This window comes from Calonectris borealis, chromosome 2 (genome assembly GCF_964195595.1).
Source record: "Calonectris borealis chromosome 2, bCalBor7.hap1.2, whole genome shotgun sequence".
Classification (NCBI taxonomy): domain Eukaryota; kingdom Metazoa; phylum Chordata; class Aves; order Procellariiformes; family Procellariidae; genus Calonectris; species Calonectris borealis.
Window position 1 is genome coordinate 127,299,727 of NC_134313.1, and position 21,765 is coordinate 127,321,491.

A 21,765-nucleotide genomic window follows, 5' to 3' on the forward strand; every position below is an offset into this window, starting at 1 on the left:
AAAAGAAAAGGAGCATGTTTCAGGAAACCATTGGTGAACTCTCCCACCACCCTCTTCTTCCATCCTTGTTCTTATGACGTGTTAAGACTGTGAATGCTGCTAACGACATCTTTCAAACCTGTATGCCTATCTGTATCTCTAATGCTACTTAATTCTTTTGGAGCTTTTAGAAATGTGGGTTTATCTTGTAAATTCAAATTAAGACCCAGAGTAGAAGTGAAACCTGCTGACACTGGTATTGTGGTACAGTTCCTCTGTTGTGGAATGTGTTCATGATGATACTGTTTAGGAGAGCACGTGTGTTTATGAATGTGTGTAAGTTGCTAATAACATTATGTGTTACCAAAAATCCAGTCATATTATGGAACTCGTCAAAAGTGGAAACAAGCTTCAAATACATAAATCAACTTTTATTTAGGCTGCTTTCATTGTTTCATTTCCTAAACAGTAAGTGTAAATGTGCATTGCAGTCTTTTCAATTGCTTTTTGTTTACCGTACTTTTTTAACAGATAGGTATTTGAGTATGCAGCTTGATAATTTTCTTTAATAGAAAATGCTGGAAGAACCATAAGAATAGAGAGCATGTTGGTTGTGCTCTGTACTACTATACAATAACTTCCTTTCTGAGGTTATCCCAATTCAATTTTTTTTTCCCAATTACATAGTCTGTATGACTGAATTTCAAGTGTTTAAGCGTTACGACTTCAGTGGTCTGAAAAAAGTAAGTTATCTTCACTTGTATGTCTAAATAACTTGTCCATGAGTTTTTTGGAGTTAATAGTATCAGCATATACAAGTGATTTTTTGAAGTGGACTAGGTTCCCCCTGGTGTCCTGGTATGAATGTTGTAATTCTAAACTGAACTACAGTTCAGTCTTCCTTTAACGGGAGAGCTTCCTTTTGGCACAGTTGTTCTGTCCCAGTGAAAAAAGGGTGCCTTATCCTTTCTTTGAGCCCCTGTCAATGCACAGAGACCTCAAACAACATAAATAGTTTTCAGTAGACAGTTAACCTAGTTATAAATATTTTAAAATATCCATTTATTTGTTTCATTATGCTTGAATGATTTTGCTTTATATATATATATTTTTTTTTAAAGTAATGCTTCTGCTAGTGTTGATTTTGATAATCAAAAATGAAAACTGATTCAAATTTTAAAGACAGATCTTTTGGAAACCTCAGTTTTTAAGTAAGTCTGTAAAAGATTCTTAAAATCAGATACGAAATTATTGCTTTTATTTAAATTAATTACATCTCAGTCAAAAGCTCTGAAATTGATTTTAAGATCACCAGAAGCTATATGTCATACTGCCCCAAATATAAAATTTTATTCAAATTTCAATAAAAAGGTACCATTTTCTACCAAAATTGAGTGCCTTATCATCATTCAGATACGATCTCATTTGATTAAGGTTAGCGTGCATTATATGCCAGTTTGATTCTGTTTGTTCTGTACATAGGAGATTTTTACAGCATGCTGTTTGGTGACAATTTTCCAGCCTGGTTTACAGGCAGTTGATTTTTTCTGTAAAGTCAGTTCTGTGAAGAAATGTGAGAATAATAGCAAATAATTTGGCGGATAGGTTAATTTCTTTGTGTGTGCCCTGGCTTAAGCCAAGTAACACTGGAAAAAAGGGATTGATATGCTTATAATATGCATATGATCTAGGCAAATTAAAACTTTATCATTAAAAACATGGGGAGTTGCCTAGAGAACAAGTATATTCAAATTCTTCCTATTTGAATATTTCTTTACATGTTGCTTTTGGCTGTAGGTGGGAAAGTTTCAATATTACTGCTTTTAACTGTTGTTTCTCATATATCTCGTTTTTAATTTTTCAAATTCTCTCCTGTATCAGTTTGAGGTGGAAATCAGTCTTTTGGAATCATGGAATGATGAAAGCTTGGTTTGGTTGCCAAAAGCCTTCCAGTGAAGATGTTCTCCGCTGCTCCCCGCCCCCCCCAAAACCTAGTTAAACATTTAAAGTTATATTAATGTGTATATGATTAAGATATCTGATTGCAGAAATTTGTTTAATATAGTAACACATCCTCAGGGCTGTAAGCTGTAGTTGTTCCTATTTTATATGTCAGTAAAAGCAAGTCTGGGATTATGTGTAGATGGTTTCTCTACAGATTTGATAGTATCAGAAAGACATACTTATTCTGGAGACTTGGTTTCTAAATCGTTAGAAACATCATGCAATTTTTTCTTTTTTTTTTTTCTTTCTCTCTCTGTTTTCCCTTACCTGATGTTTGTAGAAAGTTCATTTGGCTGCCAGATGCAGTTGCCATTGTCTATATCAACTCTTGCATTTTTTTCAGCATTTAAAAATTCCCTACTAGCTGTGAAATCCTGAATTACAAATGTTAAGGTAAAGTTCTTGTAGCCATTGGGTATAGCATATTTGATTCATATTGCTGGAAGGTCTTTTGCTTAGGTTTCCAGTCTGGACAATGTATTTTATGTATTTGTCTTAATGTTTGGTTTACTGTGTATTTGATGTAGTATTTTAGTTTTCTGTCTTTTAATGGAATCAATTATGTTCATAAGGACATCTTAAAGCTATTGAATCTCTTTTCAAGTTCAGGCAGAGGATGCAGGAGGAGAGTTTGTGTCTTGGGGCATGACTTGATGTATTGAAGCCAGCTTTAGAGTTCCTCGGGCTGGTCAAAATTGCCGTGGTTGTATCTCAGGGAGCATGGTGTAAGCTTACTCTGCAAGTTCAAATTTGCCTTACAAGAAAATCATGATGGTAAAATTTTTATGGGTAGACCTTATGCAAGGCTAGATAATAGTCTGTCTTCCAGAAGTCAATGTGAAAGCCAAAAGCCTGTCTAAATTCCTTGTTGTGCATGCTCTAATTTCACTTGAAATCAATCTTTCCTTGAGCTTCTATTTGTGCTACTGGATGGCAGTGTACAGATTAAGCTGCGTGGAACTGTGGTCTAACTGTGGCTATATTAGAAAGACAGGTAACTTTTGTTGCTTATTCCAAAATGATTAAAAATGCCTCTGTATTGTTTGGGTAACCTTTTCAGAGAGCACCCTTTTTAGTAGTTGTTGGCTGGTTAGAACTCCCATGCAAACTCAAATGTTAATGCTCTCTAAAGTACAGAATTCTATGTGTTTGTTAAACAAATCAAGAGTATCTAATTTGCCTGCCGCGTGTTGGGATGCAACAACTTTTTTTACTAAATAGCCCCTCAAGTCATATGTTTACAGTAAGAGTCCTACAGCATTAATTTTTCCTCTTCAGGAAAGAAATGCGTGCATCTTTCTTAGAAGTACTATGTTGTAGATTGTCTTTTACATGGTTATTCACAAAAGGAAAAATTGTAATACAAATACTGAAAAAAAATCTTTCAGTAGTTCTTGAGACAAAGGATGCAGTAGCTACAAAAGAGGTAGGTTTTCTTTATTGGCTAATTTTTAGATCTCTGTCAGATTTTTCGCTTTGCGTTTTGTCAATTGAACTTCCCTGTGAAATATATACCAGGTACAATGGCATGCATGAATCTGTTGTGTCAGAATCAGCATCTTCTAAACTGACTTCTCCCAGAACCTCCTAGTCAGACACAGCAAAAACATTAAATTTCTTAGTACATCAGAAAATCAGCTGCTTTCTCTCTTTAAACAGAAACAAAAGGAGCTCAGCTGTATAGCTTTAAATGATGTTAGACAAGGCAAAAAAGAAACAGAAGTGGATCCCCTTTTAAATGTCCCTTCAGTAATCCTTCCAAAGGATCTTAGGCTCGCTCCTAGAAGTTTAAGGTTCTGACAGGTTTTTGTCTATCTTCCCTTATAAAGGTTATTTCAGACTTTTAAGATACTCTGTTGTGCTGTAGAATTGCAGGAGGAAAATGGAAGAAATTTTGGCAAGAAAGTACATGTCTTAAGACACGGCTTCATGCTAAGGCTGAGCTGGACTAATTAGTTCCTCTGAAGGGGAGGTGTCATTCCCCCTTTGTCTTGTCTCCTTTCCCATAGGCTGATTCAACTTGTGAAACTAGCAAAAAAACTAAAAAAAAAAACCCCTCAAAACCCACCCAACGAACCAAAGCAAAACTTGTCAGGGTTAGTTTTCTGAAATGAATGTTAACTGAGTTATATGTTCACTCTGTGATCAGGAAAGGATCAGATCTAATGTGAGGCAAGGATGTTATAATGTCCGGTCAAAATATTGTGAGAAGAAGAAGGGAAAGTGGCATGAGTGGTATCCCTCCAAGATGTTAATATTACCCGTGCTGAGATGTGAAGCTCAGCATTGAAGTGTGGCTCTACTACAGTCCAAGTCAGTCTCTGCTAGAGTGGCCCATGGTCCTGCCCTTCCTACTCTGGCCTCAACGGTCTCGCCTGCTCCATGCACACCGCCTGTGCCTCACCAGTAATGAGTGGTGTCACAGCTGAAGTAGCACAATATTGTCAGCGTAATTTTATTGCTGGATCAGTTGGCTGATCCAGTATGTTGTTGGTTCAGATGATTGCCAGCATTAGCACAAAAACGGGAATTGCAGCTTTCTGTTACTGCCTGCCATATTAACAAAATACGTGTGGATTTCTAGAACTTTTTTTGGTAGTTGTGAATTTATCGTGGTAACTAGTTGACATTCAACATGTAACAGTGGTAATACTCTGACTGGTATTCACGATAAATGTAGATTTCAGATGTCTTGAAGTTATTTAGCATAACTTGGGAGATGTGATTTGTGGAATGTATTTTGTATTAAAATAATCTGCAGACAACACCACCTGAATCCTGTATGTTACACCACTTGGAAAGTTAAAAATTTATGATGAAATTCTGCCCTTGTTCGAATTGCAGTGGTTATGAGCAGGCCCAGAGTTTTACTTCCATTCTGCCTGCCTTGTTTTTAGGAAGAAATGTTGTGGGCCAGTGGAGTGCTGGTACCTCCTGCTGTATCAGTCCTGCTACTGATGTTGCCTTACCTTACCGCTGTAGTTTGCTGAGCTTTGATTTGTAGGTGGTATTTTGGTTCACTGTAAGAGTAAACATGTTGTCAGTAGATTATTACACAGATACTTGATTTGACTGGAATGAAATTATATGAATAGGGGAGAATTCGAGAAGCAGGGAAAGCTGAAGGTGAAGAGTTAAGCCTTGAATTCATGTGAATTGGTGAGATTCATGATCTTTCATTTTTCTATGAAGAGAAAGACATTTAGGTGAATAATCATTCAAAAATTACAGCATTCATTGAAAGAGTAAATTTTTTATTTATTAGCTGCTGATATTTGGTGTTCTTGCAAGGAACTGTTCTGTGTGGGTGTAGCTTGGTTTGATTGTATTTGGAGAATCTGTGCTAACTGGATAATTGGATAATTTGACTCTTTGACTCTTCCTTCACCCCCCCCCTTTTTCCTCCTAAGGATCTGCTGTCAGGGAGAAGCTTCGTGTGCCTGTACTTCAAAAAATGTCAGTACAAACCAGATAATTTTATCTGCCCCATATTATGCTGCTTCATATCTGGACTCATCAGCTGTTCACTTCTGTGCCATCTATTATTCTAGGAGATGAATGTTTAGTATTTCTACAAGCGATAGTAGAGCATTTAAACATATGGCCTTGGGTAGGTGGCCTTAATAGCGTTGAAACAGCCCTGGTTTATAGTTCTTGTGAACTTGCACAGTGATCTAAGACTTTCTTAGAATAAAGAACAATTAGAATATCTCTCAAAAATGCTGCCAAATTGCCTGGAGATGAATTTAGGTAAAAGCAAGCGATGAGGGATATGTGGTAGTTGTAAAGTGAGCAGCTTTGAATTTAGAAAGCATCCTCATTCTTTTGCCAAAAAAAAAAAAAAAAAAACCAAAACACCAAAACCCCAAAAAACCAACCAAAACCAAGCAACCCCAAAACCCCCTCAACAAAGCAAATCACCCAAACTCCCCCTAGCCTAGCTCAATGCCTTTTGCATGGTGACCACACGCTTATACATGTTGAAGTGAAATTCTTGGTAGTGTTCTGTTTGAACATGGTGAATTTCTTCCATCTATCTCTACTGAGGGGTGTTTTTGAGTCCAGAAATAGGTGAAGTACTCTAAAACTTTACATACATCTTCTGTTTTTCTGCTTCATCAATGTATCCAAATCAGGACTGCAGGGTGATTAATGAAGAAGTCTATACAATAGAGTACATAGTAATCTTACTGTTGATGACAGTTCAGATTACAAATTTCAGTGGTATCCTCTCTAGAGAGTAAGTATGCAGCTCTCAGAATGATGTGTAATTGTGTAATGTCAGGAGGGCTCAAATTAGCAGTCTGCCTCACGCTCGTGCTCAGCATCCTGGTGGCTTGCGACAGTTGTCCTGCAATGTGCTGAGAAACCCAAGAATCCACTACTGGGGCAATACACCAGAGAATATCTGCACAGAATACATCTATCTTTTTTCTTCCTCCTTTTTTTTTTTTTCCTTTTTTGGAAATACTCAGTTCCATGTGTATGTGCTGATACAAACTGAAGCAAGCTGAAGCGTGCAATGCAGATGTACCTCTTGGGAGCTAGCTGTTATGGAAATTGTATTCTGAAAAATACTTGTAGGCAGTCAAACTCTTGGTTTTTATGGATAGTTTTATTTCATTAAATGCTGAGCGACTGCCTACGAAGGTTTCTGTGTTCCCTTGCTAAAGGAATAACGTCTCCTTAGAGGAATAGCTTATATTTAATTTATGTGTAATAGAAAACTTGTAGGAAGCTGTTCTTCTTAATATGAGTTAGTACGTTCCCATTTAATAAGAAACTGAACAAAACCATCTGTAGTGGTATTTGACATACTAACATTAGACAGTTTGTGTCATACAACTTGCTCTTGCATCATCTTAATCCCCTAGTACCTTTCCTCCTGTCCTGACTCCCCTGTGACCTGGGCCACCCCCTCCTCTCCCACCCCCTCAAATAAATTCTCATTTAGAAGTGTTCTCTTATTGTCTCATGGATAAGTATTTATTTTTTATATTCTTTTCTGAAGAGAGGTGCTTTGAGTTTGATAGATGCTATCCTTTCAGTTAAATGAAGAAAGGTGGCAGTGAACTGGGTTGGTTTTTTTGGGCTGCAATGTTAGAAAAGATTGTCATGTTCATTTTGTATAATTTGTTCATATAAAGAAGGGTTAAGTTTGGATTATGGATGTAAGTCTTAACAACCCCCCCACTCCCCCTCCCCCCGAAACAGGATTTTCAAGTATCTATAGAAACCTCATACCAGATCTACCAATTTACAGGGCTAGATGCGTGGGTATGTCCATATGGCCTCTTTGCAAGCAAACGAGCAGTCAGTTTCCTTGTGTTCCTATCTGGCTAGATCTGATAGCTCTAGGCTTGGGCCCTTGTGGTAAATCCTGCTAAAAGCACAGTCCTGCCCGCCACAGCTCCTTTAAATAAAAACGTGCTTGTGTCCTGCCATCTTGGAGTGAGAGCTTAAGCACAGCTCTGCCTATTAGAGACTCTGCAGACCCCACAATAAGGCAGTTTACTGCCACTTCATGATAGACTGGGATCATAATTGCTCTCTCATTTTAAGGGCAAAATTTGGAGGATAGGAAAGAAGTAGTTGTGGCTGTAGTAATACATGCAGCTTGCTGGTGTGTTAATGCTACTGTTGCTGTAAGATGTGATAGGAGATATTTTTACAAATTGATTCAGAAACTAGTCATAACAAGTGACATGAAAATTACTCTCCTAATCCATTGTAAACATTTCTGCATTCCACCCCATGGTTAACAGAGGTTTTGGAATTAGTCCAATTTAGTTGATTTTGAGGGAATTTTTAATGGAAGCCTGTACTGCTTACAAGGAAATCATGGATTATATATCACTTGTGAAAAGATTAAAAGTTTTGCAAAGAGCTAAGAACTCAGATGAAATCTTTCTTTTCTGTCTGGAGAATAGATACCTATTTTTTGGACCTGTCTTTCCAAAAAAAGTGCTTTTATAGCTGGAGATAAGCTCAAATAAGTGGAACTTGAAGGGGTATAAAAGTGAAAATTAAGAAGGAAAGATTGATGGACAAAGTGTGTGTTTCATGATAGCTACTTCTGTTTCTTTTTCTTTTTTTTAAAAAAAAGCCCTCATACACTTCATAAAGATTCTTTTGTAGCATTAAGCATATGGTTGAAACATTGCTGCAGTACAAATAGTTTTGCTCTGAGTTCTCACAGTGTTGTCACTGAACATGTTCAAGGATGTGATAATTTTGAATATATTTGCCTACAGTTTGTTTTAGAATACTTCTGTAGTTAAGCATGTTGAGGCAGTTGCAGTTTGAAGTTGCTGTGTTGTTCTCCATCTAATGCGAAGCTTTTCCCTGGTATTTATTCTTAGGTAAGAGCAGACGTTTATCCACAAAGTATTTTGGTATGGGACTTAAAAGACAAAAACTTCCATCTGTTTGAAAAAAAACTTGTTTATATTTTAGAATGTTGGATTTTTCAGCTTGGCTTTACATGCGCATGTTCTTTGCTTTCTATTTTTTTTTAAATGAATAAAGCTTCTGAGTGGTGTTTTTTTTTCCCCAAGACTGAGTGACTATTAACTAGGGATTGGTTGACTACAGACTAGAAAGATTTCAATAAACTGCTTCAGAGAGCTGTTTTTTTTTTTTTTAAAAAGTTTCCAAACCAAGTAAGTATTCTTTCCAAAACTTATTAAAAAAAAAAAAACATCAAAGGTGTGATTCTAACCCAAAGGAATAGACAGCCTCTTCCCCCTTCACACACACACACACACACACCCCCAACCTAAACAAAGCAACTTCTGTAATTTTAGAGATTGAAGTACTTCTAGTATGGATTTATGCTAAGGAAGACTGCATTAAAGTGTGGGAGAGCCACCAGAACACAATTCAGCATAGCTGTTTCAGTGTTCATCTGAGTAGCTGAATAACTGTCTGAATCTGTGCTCTGCATTACGAAAAGAATGGATTTGGTTTAAGATGCTCAGCTGAGAAGAGATCACTAAGAGTTATAGTATCTGATATTTTTGTTTAACTTTGTTCTTGCTATATGAATCATTTAGTTTGCAGTCATTTACATACAGCAACAGAGAGGCCTTGAACAGCTTGGAAGTGAAAAGATTCACACACATTTTAGAGTGAACATCTACTTACAGAGTGGAAACAAACGGCTTTTAAACTCTCGTCAGCACTACCGGGGAATACTTTTATTAGTCTATGATTTGAGAATTTTCTGAACTGAGAAAGGCAGGGAGGGGAATTGCATGTGGCCTTCTGTTTTCTGAACTATTAGGTGATAAATACCATCTTCACAGTTGCACAGTATGTTTCTTTGGCTGGTGGTATTTGCCCCAAGTTTATGAACAGTACGTTATTTGTTTTGTTTTGTCCAAGTTGTTCGTTTGTTCGTTGGTTGGGGTGGCACCAGTCCAGCTTCATTACTAGAGTTCTCGTCATCCAAGAAGTAGGAATGAAAGAAGAAAAAAGAACAAGGAAGGCAGTGTCATGTCATGAAGGTTAAGTTACGGATAATGACTTAAAGAGCCAGTTTTCCTATGTGTTATATGATGGGACAAAGAGATTAAGGCATGTCAGTGATGAAGAGGGGAAGCGTGAAATGAAGCTTTGAATTTGATCTGCTAGAGTGGAGGTTGCATTTTTCTAAGGTTGACTTAAGCAAAGCAAAAGTATAGCTACTCATACCTGAAACAGAGAGCCATCTTACTCTGGAAAGAGACATGAAATTAATTGCAGCTAACAGCATGGCTTTTTTACCTCTTCAACAGGGAAAAAAAAAATAAACGAGGATGTTTAGTAAGCCCTGGTTTATTTTGTTGAACAAGAATATATGGCTTATGTCAAAAAACCCTGCTTTGGAGTGAGTATTCAGTGAAAGGTCGATAACGCAGCTATAAACACACTTAGCAGATGTTTGACTTCTGGGTTCTGTTCAGGGACAAACGTGCTTTCATTTTGTAGTGCTTAATGAAGTCTTGGATTAGAGCAAAAATATAACCTTGGAGCTGTTCTTAGCTGCTGTTGATGCAGAAAATGTTAAGTCTCAAACTCTGTTTCAGTTCCTTTTTTGGTATTCTCTGAGCTGGAATTGAAGGCATGCCGTCTCGCCCATTCTGCTCTTGTGCGACCCCGCGGTCGCTGTGATCAGTGGCCTGGGAGATGAGACTCGCGAGGTGGCGATTGGCTGCGGGGCTGGGGAGCAATTTCCCGGAGTACATCTGTGTCGAGCAGAGCGAGCTAAAGCAGTCATGTGTGCGCAGTCTCTGATCTCTTGGGAGGTTCGTTACAGGGTCTCGTACAAGGGCATTCTCCGTTTCTGCACATCAGCATGGAAGCAGCTCGTCCAGGGAAGAAAATGCAACCTGTATGTAAATAGCAGCTGTAAAACTTAATACTGGTTCGAATGTGCTTTGATGCAAGTGATATTTAGCAACTGTGTCTCAGAATGGTGAGCTACCTTAGACTCACTGGTTGCGGAAGAAATTTTTGAAAGATCTGGTGGTAGAAATAATACTTGAAGTAGAGATTTCTGTATTAGGGAAGATGCTTTCTGTGTAGTTAGAATTGCTTAATCATAGTAACTGGCTTAATCCAGAAAGAAAATATGCTTTTACAGTCACAAGAGTATACTAACAAATTTTGAGAGTGGTTGAGTGTTATGTTTTTTGCATTTTGGTTGGGTGGTGTTTTTTTGGTTGTGTGGGTGTGTGGTGTGGTTTTTTTTTTTTTTAAATTATTTTGAGTCAGCTTTCCTTAATTTGAAGGTTATCAGCCGTGGCTTTGAGTAATTCTGTGCAAGTATAGCAAAGAAGTTTCTGGTAAAGAATCTTGAAATAGCCTATTGATTTTACAAAAAAAAAAAAAAAAGATGAACTTAATGAGCTGTGTAACTGAGGTAAAATGTTCATGCAGAAAGTGTTTTCTTCAGACTTCAGAGGCATAGCCACAAAACTCCATTTGTGGTGACTTCTACAATGAAGCAGTGAATCTAGTATTAGTGTTACAAGCTATTGCTTAGCTTTTGTATGGGTAGTCTTTATCACTGCCATTTAACTGCAGTGCAGTGTGTAATAGGGATTACTACTTTAGAGTTCCCTGGAAACCAAAATCTATGGGATAGAATTTTCCTAAGCCGTAAAGCTTTAAAGACCCCTGAACTGCTTTATATAAATTATATAAGACGACCACTAAATTTTCTATTTCCTTTTGTGAGCATAAGAAGTAACAGTTTCATTTAGACATGTTAAAATGCATCTGATTGCAGTGGTCTTGTTTGTTAGGGTCTCTGTAGTACAGTGATTGATTTTTAATTTTCATTGTGGTGCTGCCTTCAGCTCTGGACACAGAACTCCAGCAGGCACGCATGTGCCTAGAAGACTAGGCAAAGATCTGAGGTGACTAGTTATAAAGATTCTACTACTTTGCATGCTATAGTCACAGCACTGTTCAATTTTGAATGAAGCAGTGCAATGTATAAACTTAACTATATACTATAACTCATTGCAGTGTTATACCTTAAAATATAGAGGAACTTCTGTTTGGCTACTGGATTTTTTTTTTTTAACTGTAATTTTGGAAATTGAAGTGAATGAAGGTATGAGTTTTTGAATGAAATTTAGTGCTGTGAGGCAGTGATAAAATGCAACTTTGTAAAATGTCTACTATAATGTTAGATATGCAACTTGATATCTTGTGTTGGATTGGTGACATTATTTGCTAACTTTATGCATGGTGGTAAATTTTCTGGCTTGCAGAACACTTGGGTTGAATTCAAACAGGCTTCTAATTTTAATCGAATATTCTCTTGCATTTTAGTCATTCCTTCATCAAGCCATCCCTTTTTCTTGTGTTCTTTCTAACCCAAGTTTTTTTTGACAAATTGCTCCAGTGTGCTATAGTTGATGGCCAGTCACTACTGTGACCAGTCTCTTGTCAGTGTTTATGCTTCCTTTTCTTTGTGGCTTTTTCTCCCAATTTAATTTTGTGTTCTGAATAACACAAGCACTTTGTGTTTACTGTCAGACTGATTTGTCTGGGACATGGCTTGTCTTGCAGGTTGTGGTTCTCAGTGCGACAGTGGCCAGAATAAGGCCTGCTAGAACTACTGGAATAAAATTATTTATAAAGATTAAATGTTCAACTGTGCAGGAAGCAAAACATCAACATGTTAGAACTGTTTTTTTCCAAAAGTGTGGTGTGGTTTTTTTTGTTGTTGTGTAGTGTGGGTTTTTGGTTGTTTTTTTGTTTGGTTGGTTGTGTTTTTGTTTTTTGTTTGTGTGTTTTTTTACTTTCCTCCACATACAGTTTTGGAAAAGTAAAATGCAACTTCTGGAGAGTCTTATAGAAATCTGTTGATGTCTATTGGACATACTTGTCCAAACTGAAGGTTTGTATAGCTCCTGTGTTTTTTGTAAGTCTTCTAGAAGCAGATTGGTCAGACGTATTTAGTAGGGTAAGCTAAGCAGTTAATTAGAGGATTAGTAGGCTAGGAAAACTTCTCTAAGTATTCCTAACCTCTTTCGTTATAGCTGTGGTCTTACTGAAATCTAAGCATCAAACCTTCCTGTGAGGCTCTGAGTATTGCTTTGATCAGGAGGGATCTTTGTTTACATGTGAGGATAGTTGTGTAAAGTAGTAATTGTATAACCACAGATAAAATTGACAAGAAAAGGGGGGGGAGGGAGGGATGACACCAAAACCCTTGAGCTGTACTGGAGTCTTTCCTGTAGTGCTTGAGCAATACACAGTGCTATGATAGTAGGAAAAGAAAAAAATCTGGAAAGCAGCTGTTCCTGTGCAAATGAGACCATAGCAAATACAACCAAGGGGGAACCCATCAATATGGTATGCTTCCTATTTTAAAACTGGCAAGTGTTCTGTTTGTGAATTATTATTAATTTTACTCTCACCCATATATATTTAGAGGGCAAGGCCAGCTAAAAATTGTATGCTGACAAAATGAGACAGGGTCCATTTATATTTGGTGCATTTTCCCTTGGTTGTTAGGCTGATGTGCTTGATTTAGAACTGGTAGTGTTTCATCACTTTGGCAACTTCTGACGATACAGTATTGCTGTGTAGACCAATACTGTGCCCAAAGAACTTGCTTCAAATGCATTTATAGGACCTCTTGTGCAATTCTGCTAAAGACCTTAACTTACTACTATTTAGAAAGAACTTTGATTTTTTTCATATCGTGGCTGTCCTTCAAGGAGGGAGCAACTGGAGATGCCTGCCCTTCTGTGCACCATAGGCTCATCTTACCTCTGGTTTAAAAGCAGAATCAATCTGACAGAGTAGTAAAACAATATATTTAGAACTTGCCAAGTGCTGCTGTTAGTCATTCCTGCAGGTGAACCATGTCAAAAAGCCCTTCCTAATTTGCACACTCTTGACTAAGGCTACTCAATGCTCTGTATGGGTTGCAGTGGGAGAGCTATAGTGTAGACCTAGTGCTGATGATTGCCAGAGGTAGAATGATTGTCATTGAACTCTGCATACAGTAGTCACAGATGGCATTAACAAATATACTCGTTTTCTGGTTTCTTTTCTTATAACTCCAGGGTTGCTGTCACTGTTAGACTTGTAGTCCTACAAAATTAAGACGTAACACTGGTCTTTTCTGATTGATCCCCCCTCCCCTTCCTCCACCCCCGCAGTGTTAGTGCTTATTAGCTTGCAGTTCTGGGAGATTGAATGGATAGAAAAGAGGCTGTATGTGCATTCTGTAAATCAAAGATTATTTCCTGACTATGTGGAATATTATGTGTGCTTAGAACAGTATTATGCAGGCTTCTGAAACAAACCACTTAAGAAATGCTGCTTTGAAAATGAATTGTGAATTGCTGCGCTGGTTCTTAATTATTCTGAACAATATATTTCAGTAGCTTTGTGACAAAACAAATGAGTTTGTGTGTGTATCTATCTATAAAACAAAGGTCAGTTTTTAGATATTTTATATATGTACATACACATATCTGGAAAACCGTTGCAAAATCAGGTTTTGTAGTTCCTCTTTAGTTATCTTTGAGATGTGTGATCAAAATGATTTTGATTTCTTTTTCCAGCTAAACTTTTATTTTTCAAGCAGAGCAATGTTGGTAATTTTTCTTTATTTAATTTTACTTTTTTGTTACTGGAGCATTGATGGCTATTATATCTGTCTTCTGCATGCAGATCCAACCAAGTGTGAGGGCTGATGATACCACAAAAATACTGCTTTGATTATGCTTCCTAGGACTAGGTCAAGCCACTATTTTGAATTCTGTTTGCACTAATTTGTAAGTTTATTGGGAAGTTGCTGTAGGCCTCTACTGTTGTATCCTCTTGGAGACAGCATGGTTGGGTGGATGGTTTGATCCAGTCTAACTGCTCCTATGTACTGATGATGAAAGGATGAAGAGCAAAGTACAAAGAGCAAAATGCACCGTGCAAAAATTGTCATCTGATCTTAGTAGGTAAATCTGCAGTAGCACGCTATATAGGTTTACTAGCTGGGTCTGTAAGCAGTGTGTGCTCATGTTTTGAGAGGAATGGTTTGTTGGTGCCACATTCCAGCCTAAGAGCTGTCTGACAAATCTGGTGTCTCTGCAAAGGCAGAGATATATCCATGGGTTCTTGTGGGAAGGAGGGGGGAAATATTTGCCTTCTGTTCAAGCCAGAGAGGATGGGATATAATTATAGTCATAGAGCGATATATATGTTCACTGTGGTGGTGTAGGCAGTTGTAGTAGACTAATATAAAAATTAGAAGTTCTAAACTCTTGGCCAGGGACAGATGTATAAGGGCAAAAACTAGATATGAACACCCCACCCCACCCCCGTTGTTTGTTTGTTTGTTTTGGATTTTTTTTTTTAGCATTTGCATCTATTTGAATAAATGCCGTAGTGAACGTTCTTTGTAGCATGAAAGTGGTAATGTAATTTTTTTTTTGGGGGGGTGGTAGTTTTTTTGTTTGTGTTCCCTCCTGTGCCCCTACTTATTCCCATGAACAGTAGTGCTATCTGTTCTGGTGCTGCAACTCTGTTGGGGAAAAACTTTGGGCTAAGGGGATGTAAATGGAGCATATGAACATTGACTTAGGTAAGTAATAGTTTTAAATGTTGATCTCAAATTATTCTCAACACAATAACTGTATTACTCTTATATTTCAAAGGTTTACAGTTAACTGTATCAGCCATTTGTATGATCACTGTCCATCACCAGAATGAATTGATTGAACTACATTTCAAGTACCTTAAAAATGTGTTGCTGGCAAGTTGTATCTCTTGGATGTGGTTATTCAGTAACGCACTTCGGCAGCGTGCCCATCTGAAGTCTGTCATGTGTATGTGACTCCATAACGTGAGGCAAGTTGCGTAGTGAGAAGAGCTTGTACAGATGACAGTGGAAAATTTCCTTTAGATTTAATATTCTGTGCGTCATTTTTGTGTCAGTCCACTAGACGGTAACTAACACATGCTGCTCGAGGTTGACAGCTTAGTTCTTGCAAACTTGAGTGCTTTCCTTAATGATTCATGCAATTCAGGATTGACTTTTTTAAAATACAACTTTGAAGAAACCATGTAGCATTCGTGTTTTAGATACGAAAAATGTACTGTACCAAATGAAGACAAATGTTTGAGAAGGTAAATAAGTAAAGTGTAAACAATTTCTGGTTACTTGTTTGTTGTGATGAAAGGGAATTACTCTTTTTTCCTGGACTGAGAAAAGGCATTTGAAAATCAGAAGTGGCAAGAGGAATCCTACTAGATTCTGCTAGAGCAAAGAGTATTTGAAAGTCTTGTCTAGTCTGCAGCAGTTAAAAAGGGGTTTCACTTTCATCCTGGGGAAAGTTGGAATGGTGAGAAGACATGTTGTAGTATATGTAGGCACCTCTGGCTGAATATGAAGGTTTTACTGGAAGGTTGTTTCTACAGTACGTTTGTGAGTATCCACAAGTTTGGTGTTAGGAAGAAGTATACTTAGTGTATTTTAATACAATGTACTAGGATTTTTTTTTTTTTTGTTGAAGTACTCTGTATTTGTTCTGTTTTTTTAATAAATGATCATCTCCTTGTGAAAAAGCAAATCAAAGGTGAAGGCTTAATCTCTCCCTGGTTGCTGCTTGTGTTGGTTTTTTCCCTTCTCAATTGTTCTGTCTCTTGACTGAAAAGAGAAGTTACATACATTCCAAGTTAGTGTTAAATTTTACTTCGGCTCGTCTTCTTCAGCTGTTTTGTGGGCATCTGTGGGACTATTGTATGTAAGGTTTCACATGAAATGGATGGTAAACTGCAGAGGAATGCTTGCTCTAAGATGAAGTCATTCTCTGTGTGTAAGAAAGGGAAGTTGCCGAGTTTTAAACAATCCCATCTCTCTCTGTTTATGTATGTAAAAGTTAAGAAAGTAAAAGGGAGAACTAGAATGGGAGCATGTTTTGATTCAGCAACTGAAACAGTTTTCTCACTTTTGTGCCTTAAACTGACATGGTAGATCTCCTATAATTACTGGAAACCTATGCCCTACAGACTTTATTTTTAGCAAGGAAAAGGTTGTAGCTTGGAATTAGTTTTATAGAGTATTTGAATATTTTGGGTTTTTCACCTGACCTAAGGCGAAAGTATCTTATGGTGGGATTTGCTGTTGGCGTCACACACGGTTATGTTAAAATGATGCTTTGTGTTTTTCTAAACAAAGGCTGTAAATGATAGGCTTTCTTCATGTATGGTATTTGTGGTTGCTAATGGTTTATTCTTGGAAGAGTCTTTGCATATGTTGAGTACTTTGAGATAGTGATGGAACGGTTTGCAAGGGCATGCATGCCTTTCTGTAATCTAATCTCAAAAGACATGTTACTTTCACATGATGTGGTTTTGAAGGCTGCTTCTATATGTATAAGGTTGGCAGAGTACCTCTGTTACTAAAGCAAAGGGTGATAAATATTAATACCGTGGTATAAGGCATACAGCAAGTACAGTTTCAAAATGTTATTGGGATATAAAATCTTTTCTTGCATGTGTATTTTCCACAGTGCGTGTGTAATTTTCTACCAGTATGCAGTAGTCTGTATAATCTGGAGAAAAACTTTGTCGTCTTTTATTGCTCAAAAACTGTGTTTGGCAAGCTTCCAAGTGTCCTAAAAGGACTATTGGTGGGGCGGGGGGGGGAGTTAGGTACAGGATATTTCAGCAGTCTATGGCTGTAACCATGAAGCTAATTGTGGAAAAGGTTTTGATAGCAATTTTCCTAATATTAGGGTTTTTTTTTCTCTCTCGTATTATAAGACACTTAAGATAGTTTAGAGGATTTGTAATACTTCATCTATTTCCGACTCTATTTTGAGTTTTCTGGAAATGTGCAGGATTTGTGTGTATATCTTTTTCTGTAAATTGGAGTGTACTACAGTCCTATAATTTTCTATTTCTGTGTCACTGAGATAAATTGGAAACTAGGTATGTTTGACTCCTCCTTGGTAGTGTTATGGCCTTACCAATGCAGTTAAATGTTTTGCTGTACTTACTTGGTGCCTCAAAAGGTTGTTAACTTAAGCTTTTTAATGCTGCTGCTTGGAGACCTCTTTTTGCTATTAGGTTTATGCATGTTAAAAATTTTTTTCCTAAGCTGGGTTGGAAAATACATCTTCAGTAAAGATAAGAGCCGAGACTCACTTTGATAACCGTTCGGAGGTAGGGAAAAACACAGTTGCAAAGAGATGAGCGACAATTACATTATGAAGGCGTCTTCTAGAGGGCTCTTTAATTTTGTTTTGGTGTGTAGGAGACAGGAATGTACTACTACCCCCCACCCCCCGCCTTATTAACATGACACTTTCTAAATTTCTGCCACTTCTTTATTAATAGGTCCTTGTAACATTTTCATAGATTTGCCCATCAGACACAACTTTCGTTTAATGCCCTGAATTTTTTAATTGTAGCTGTCTGGAGCGTGCAGGAGTTTTGATTTTTCTAATATGCATGCAAAACTCTACTTGTGCAATGCAGCAGTAGTGATAAAGTTACGTTACTGTGTAATGCCTTTCTTGAAAACACCACTCTTAGGGACACAGCTCAGAGTCGACCTTTATTTAGTTTTCAGAGGTTTATTCTGCCACGTGCTGCTCTTTTCTTTTGTATTTTGCTTATTTATGTAGTGCCAGCTGCTTTTATTTTTTTATGTGGTCTAACTACTTTTAACATATTTTTTTTTTTAAACCTCATCTGAAAAAATTTTTTTCCTATATGTTCATATTCTTTAATTTACTTCCCTCAATAGTCACACACAGATTTGGATTTTTTTTTGCGTATGTGCACTCAATACATTATAATAAATATCTATTTTAGAAAGACTAAGGAGTAATGTGTTCAAAATTTTTTTTTCTTTTTTGTGGGGGTTGCTACGGTATGTTTTAACTTACAGCTGTTACACAGGTATGTTGTTTTCATCCTTGTCACTTCCCTGTGAGATGACAAATCTGTTCTGCATTTAAGGCATTGCACTACTGAGTAATTCTAAGATCAAAGTTTAGGTGATTATCAACACTGTTAGGGTTCCCAGTCCCTATAAGACTCCTGATTTAGGCTTCCATTTTTTCCTCCTGAAACCATTATCACAGATCCCACATTGATGGGTGTAAATGCACCAGTGGGCTGCTGTCAGAAGCAGCGATCAAACAGATTTATTTGTGGTGGATCTAGCTGTCATATGGCCACAAAAAAAGTCAGTTTGGTGAACTGATCCAATGGAAAACTAAGTTGTTTTTAAAAAAAAAAAAATCCATTGCTTCAGCTCTTTGTATTTGACTTTATGATTGATAGATCTGACTTAAGGAAAAAAGTGTGTGCCCAAGGGAGCAGAAAGAGCAGGGACAGTATTCTTTAGCAGTTAGCCTGCCGTGACACATAGTTAGATGTAAAGCATTACCCTTAGCAAAGGCAGCAGTTCTTTTGGAGAACCAGTTCTGCCAGGAGGCTGTAATTTGTGAGCTGTTAAAAGTGGACTGTATTCTAAGGAATGCAAACATTTGGAGAAAGGCAACTTTAATGTTGTTTTGATGTCAAGTCTGAGATGAGATTGAGATTGCTGCTGCTTAGTTATTTTAAGGTTTATTTTTGTCAAGATTGAGCAAAAGACAGTGTTTAAAGGTGTGCTTTAGTGATGTGCTGAATGTAATTAGAGGACACGTTCACATATAAGACTCGTTTTTGAGCCTATATCTATTTCAAATACTGTGCTTTTGTGTAATGAGTGGTATGGTTTCAGTAGTAATGGAATCTGAACAGATCGTCTTGCAACTGCTGTTTTCTAACTTTGTGCATAAAACCCCATGAATTAGGTAGGGGTGTGGTTAACAAGCTGTCTGTTGAAACCGGAGTGAAACAGTTACTTTGATCTTTCCAAAACTGTTGGTCTAGGAGAGATCCCCAAGTTGTGTAACTTAACTCTTTTGCCACCCCTTTTTATAACCTTTGGTTCACAAAAGCTTCTTATTTGTGCTGGGAAAGCTCACACAGGAATTGTTCCCTAAGCAAATGGGCTCAAGATCTCTGAATGTTATGTAACTTTTTATAAATTTGCCAGTTATTTTATTGAAGTAGATTCATTGCTGTTGAATGTAAAACTAAAAGAATATCGCACTCCTGAAATCTATGTCCTGATCCTTGATACGATGAAATGAAGAGCACTGCAAAAGGAAATTGCATGGTATTTAGCGTATCTGTTGATTTACCTGTTTTTCCTTCGATACAGGGTAATGTTTTCTTGAAGAATTGGATGGGTAGATTTTCAGTGACATTTTCTCTCTCAGTTTCTAAGAGGTGAAAATGTGTTGTTTTAGAAAACTTTGAGAAATAGCTTCAGAACTGCAGAATATATTTAGGGATTTAGAAAAAAAGTAGTTCTATTTAGTTTTATCTTAAACTTGTGTCTTGTTTCTTCAGGGTCATGATGAAGAAGCTGTTGTGGATATGGGCAAAATCAGCTCTACTATCAATACAAACTTTGAGAAAGAAGAACTAGAGAGTAAGTTTGTGGTGGTTTTCTGTTTGCTTGACATGCATTTTTTTGCCTTGAGATAAAAGATCTATTTTCCTTCAAGTGCAACCAGTATTGTTAACAGGAATCAATTTTATGGCCATCATGAAATTCTGGGAATAAAACCAGTGAACACAGATGGCAGGTGCTTTTTGTCTCTGTGCATGCTAATAAATACTCACTGTTATTCAAATCTGTCACGGAAAAAAATAATAAAAATAATTTAGGAAGCTTTCCAAGGAAAGCTTGCTTCTGAGATTGTAGGTTTGAAAAAAATGATTGCTGTTGGCAAGTAATTTTCCAGCATGAATGGTGTCAAGTTCTGCAGAATCAAAACTCAGGGAACAGGGGCCATGAGGGAGATGTTTGTTTTCTAAAAGTTAAGTGTTCTTGTGACTGTGGTCATGCACTTCAAATACTGACAGTCTGAACAGATAACAGTGCTTCTAATTACATGGTAAACTGTACGTTCCACAATCTGCTGTCAGTAAAGCATCGTGGAATCCTGTTAGTCTTCATTATTTGACTCAGGATCCTGCATTTAGCAACAAAAATGGCATTGAGTTAGTTTCATATAGCAAAATACAAAATTAGATACTTCATCTAAGATACAATTTCTTACTGACTTGAAAAGGAAGTAGATTGGGATGAAGATGCATGGATGCTATTTAGTGACGCTAGAGGAAAAAGTTTGGGAGATCCAGTGTTAAAATCTTACTTATTCACCTTTCACATAGAATGCTCTGAAGCTTAATTAACATTTGCAAAATGCTAGAAGACTATCAGTAGATTCACTAAATAGTATTTCCTGACAATACTGACCCTTACTGCTTCAGGACACCGGAGAGCCATTATAGCAGCAATTTTTAGCTGAGGAAAGTTGATTTAGGTTGCAGTCACACTTTCTTATATTGTGGTCTAACAAGAGACAGCTTAAAGTGGTTAGAGTTGTGTGTCGCTGTTGCAGTCATACTCTTGCTCTCTTCCCTTCAGTCTGTTACTGCTTTCCATCTTGCACTGACACTTTCATTTGCCTGACCGTACCATAAGCCTGGTTAAGTACGTTAAGCCAGCAGAAAGGAAAATAGTAAGAAAGATCGCAGCAGTTGAGCACCCCAAACCCATTTGCTCCACAGATGGATGTGTGCCAGTGCTGAGCGGAAGAAGGAAGTGTGAATATGAGGCTGAGAGGTGCAGCGGTGGAGGCTGCAACCATACCGATTTAGATAGGGTTGAGCTGTGGTGAAACCAGTGCCGTGTCTGTTTCTGCAGTTAAATCTTCAGTGCAGATTCAAGCTGTCTCCTCCTTCATTTCCTCTTCTTGCTTTTCTCTGGGAGATGACCCAGAAAAAGCACGTGTGTTTTGCAGGGAGGCAGGGGTTAAGGGGAAGCAGGCATTCGGCTGTAGTAGTTTGCTGTGCAGCAGCATGAACAGCTGTAATGCCTCAACCACGAAGAATGGCATGGGAACGAAGAATGGCATGGGAACGTGCGGCCAGATTGCTTCCCCAGTCTCTTTTGTAGCACATTCGCAGGAGCGCTTCAGCTAGTACAACGCTATAGTTACACAGGATGCTGCGTGGGAAGGCAGGGGGTTCGGGCTGCTTGAGGCAATTCAAGCACTTGTATTGCTGACTGGAAAATACCCGTCTTACCCACGGCCAAAGAATAAATTAAGGTGAAACCAAGACTTGTGTTTCATGAGCAATTGAGTCAATACAACAGCTGTTGAAAGGAGGAGATGAGGAGATCCTCACCTT

General features: G+C 37.6%; 1 protein-coding gene across 2 annotated transcripts in view; it reads left to right on the forward strand.

Annotated features, from left to right (window-relative positions):
• Nucleotides 1–21,765, forward strand: part of SLC4A7 (solute carrier family 4 member 7) — a 95,420-nt gene that overhangs the window by 16,813 nt on the left and 56,842 nt on the right. For both annotated transcript variants that reach the window (XM_075143386.1, XM_075143384.1), the window contains exon 2: nt 19,912–19,993. In XM_075143386.1, the coding sequence (XP_074999487.1) occupies nt 19,912–19,993 (82 nt within the window). The remainder of the gene's footprint in view (nt 1–19,911; nt 19,994–21,765) is intronic.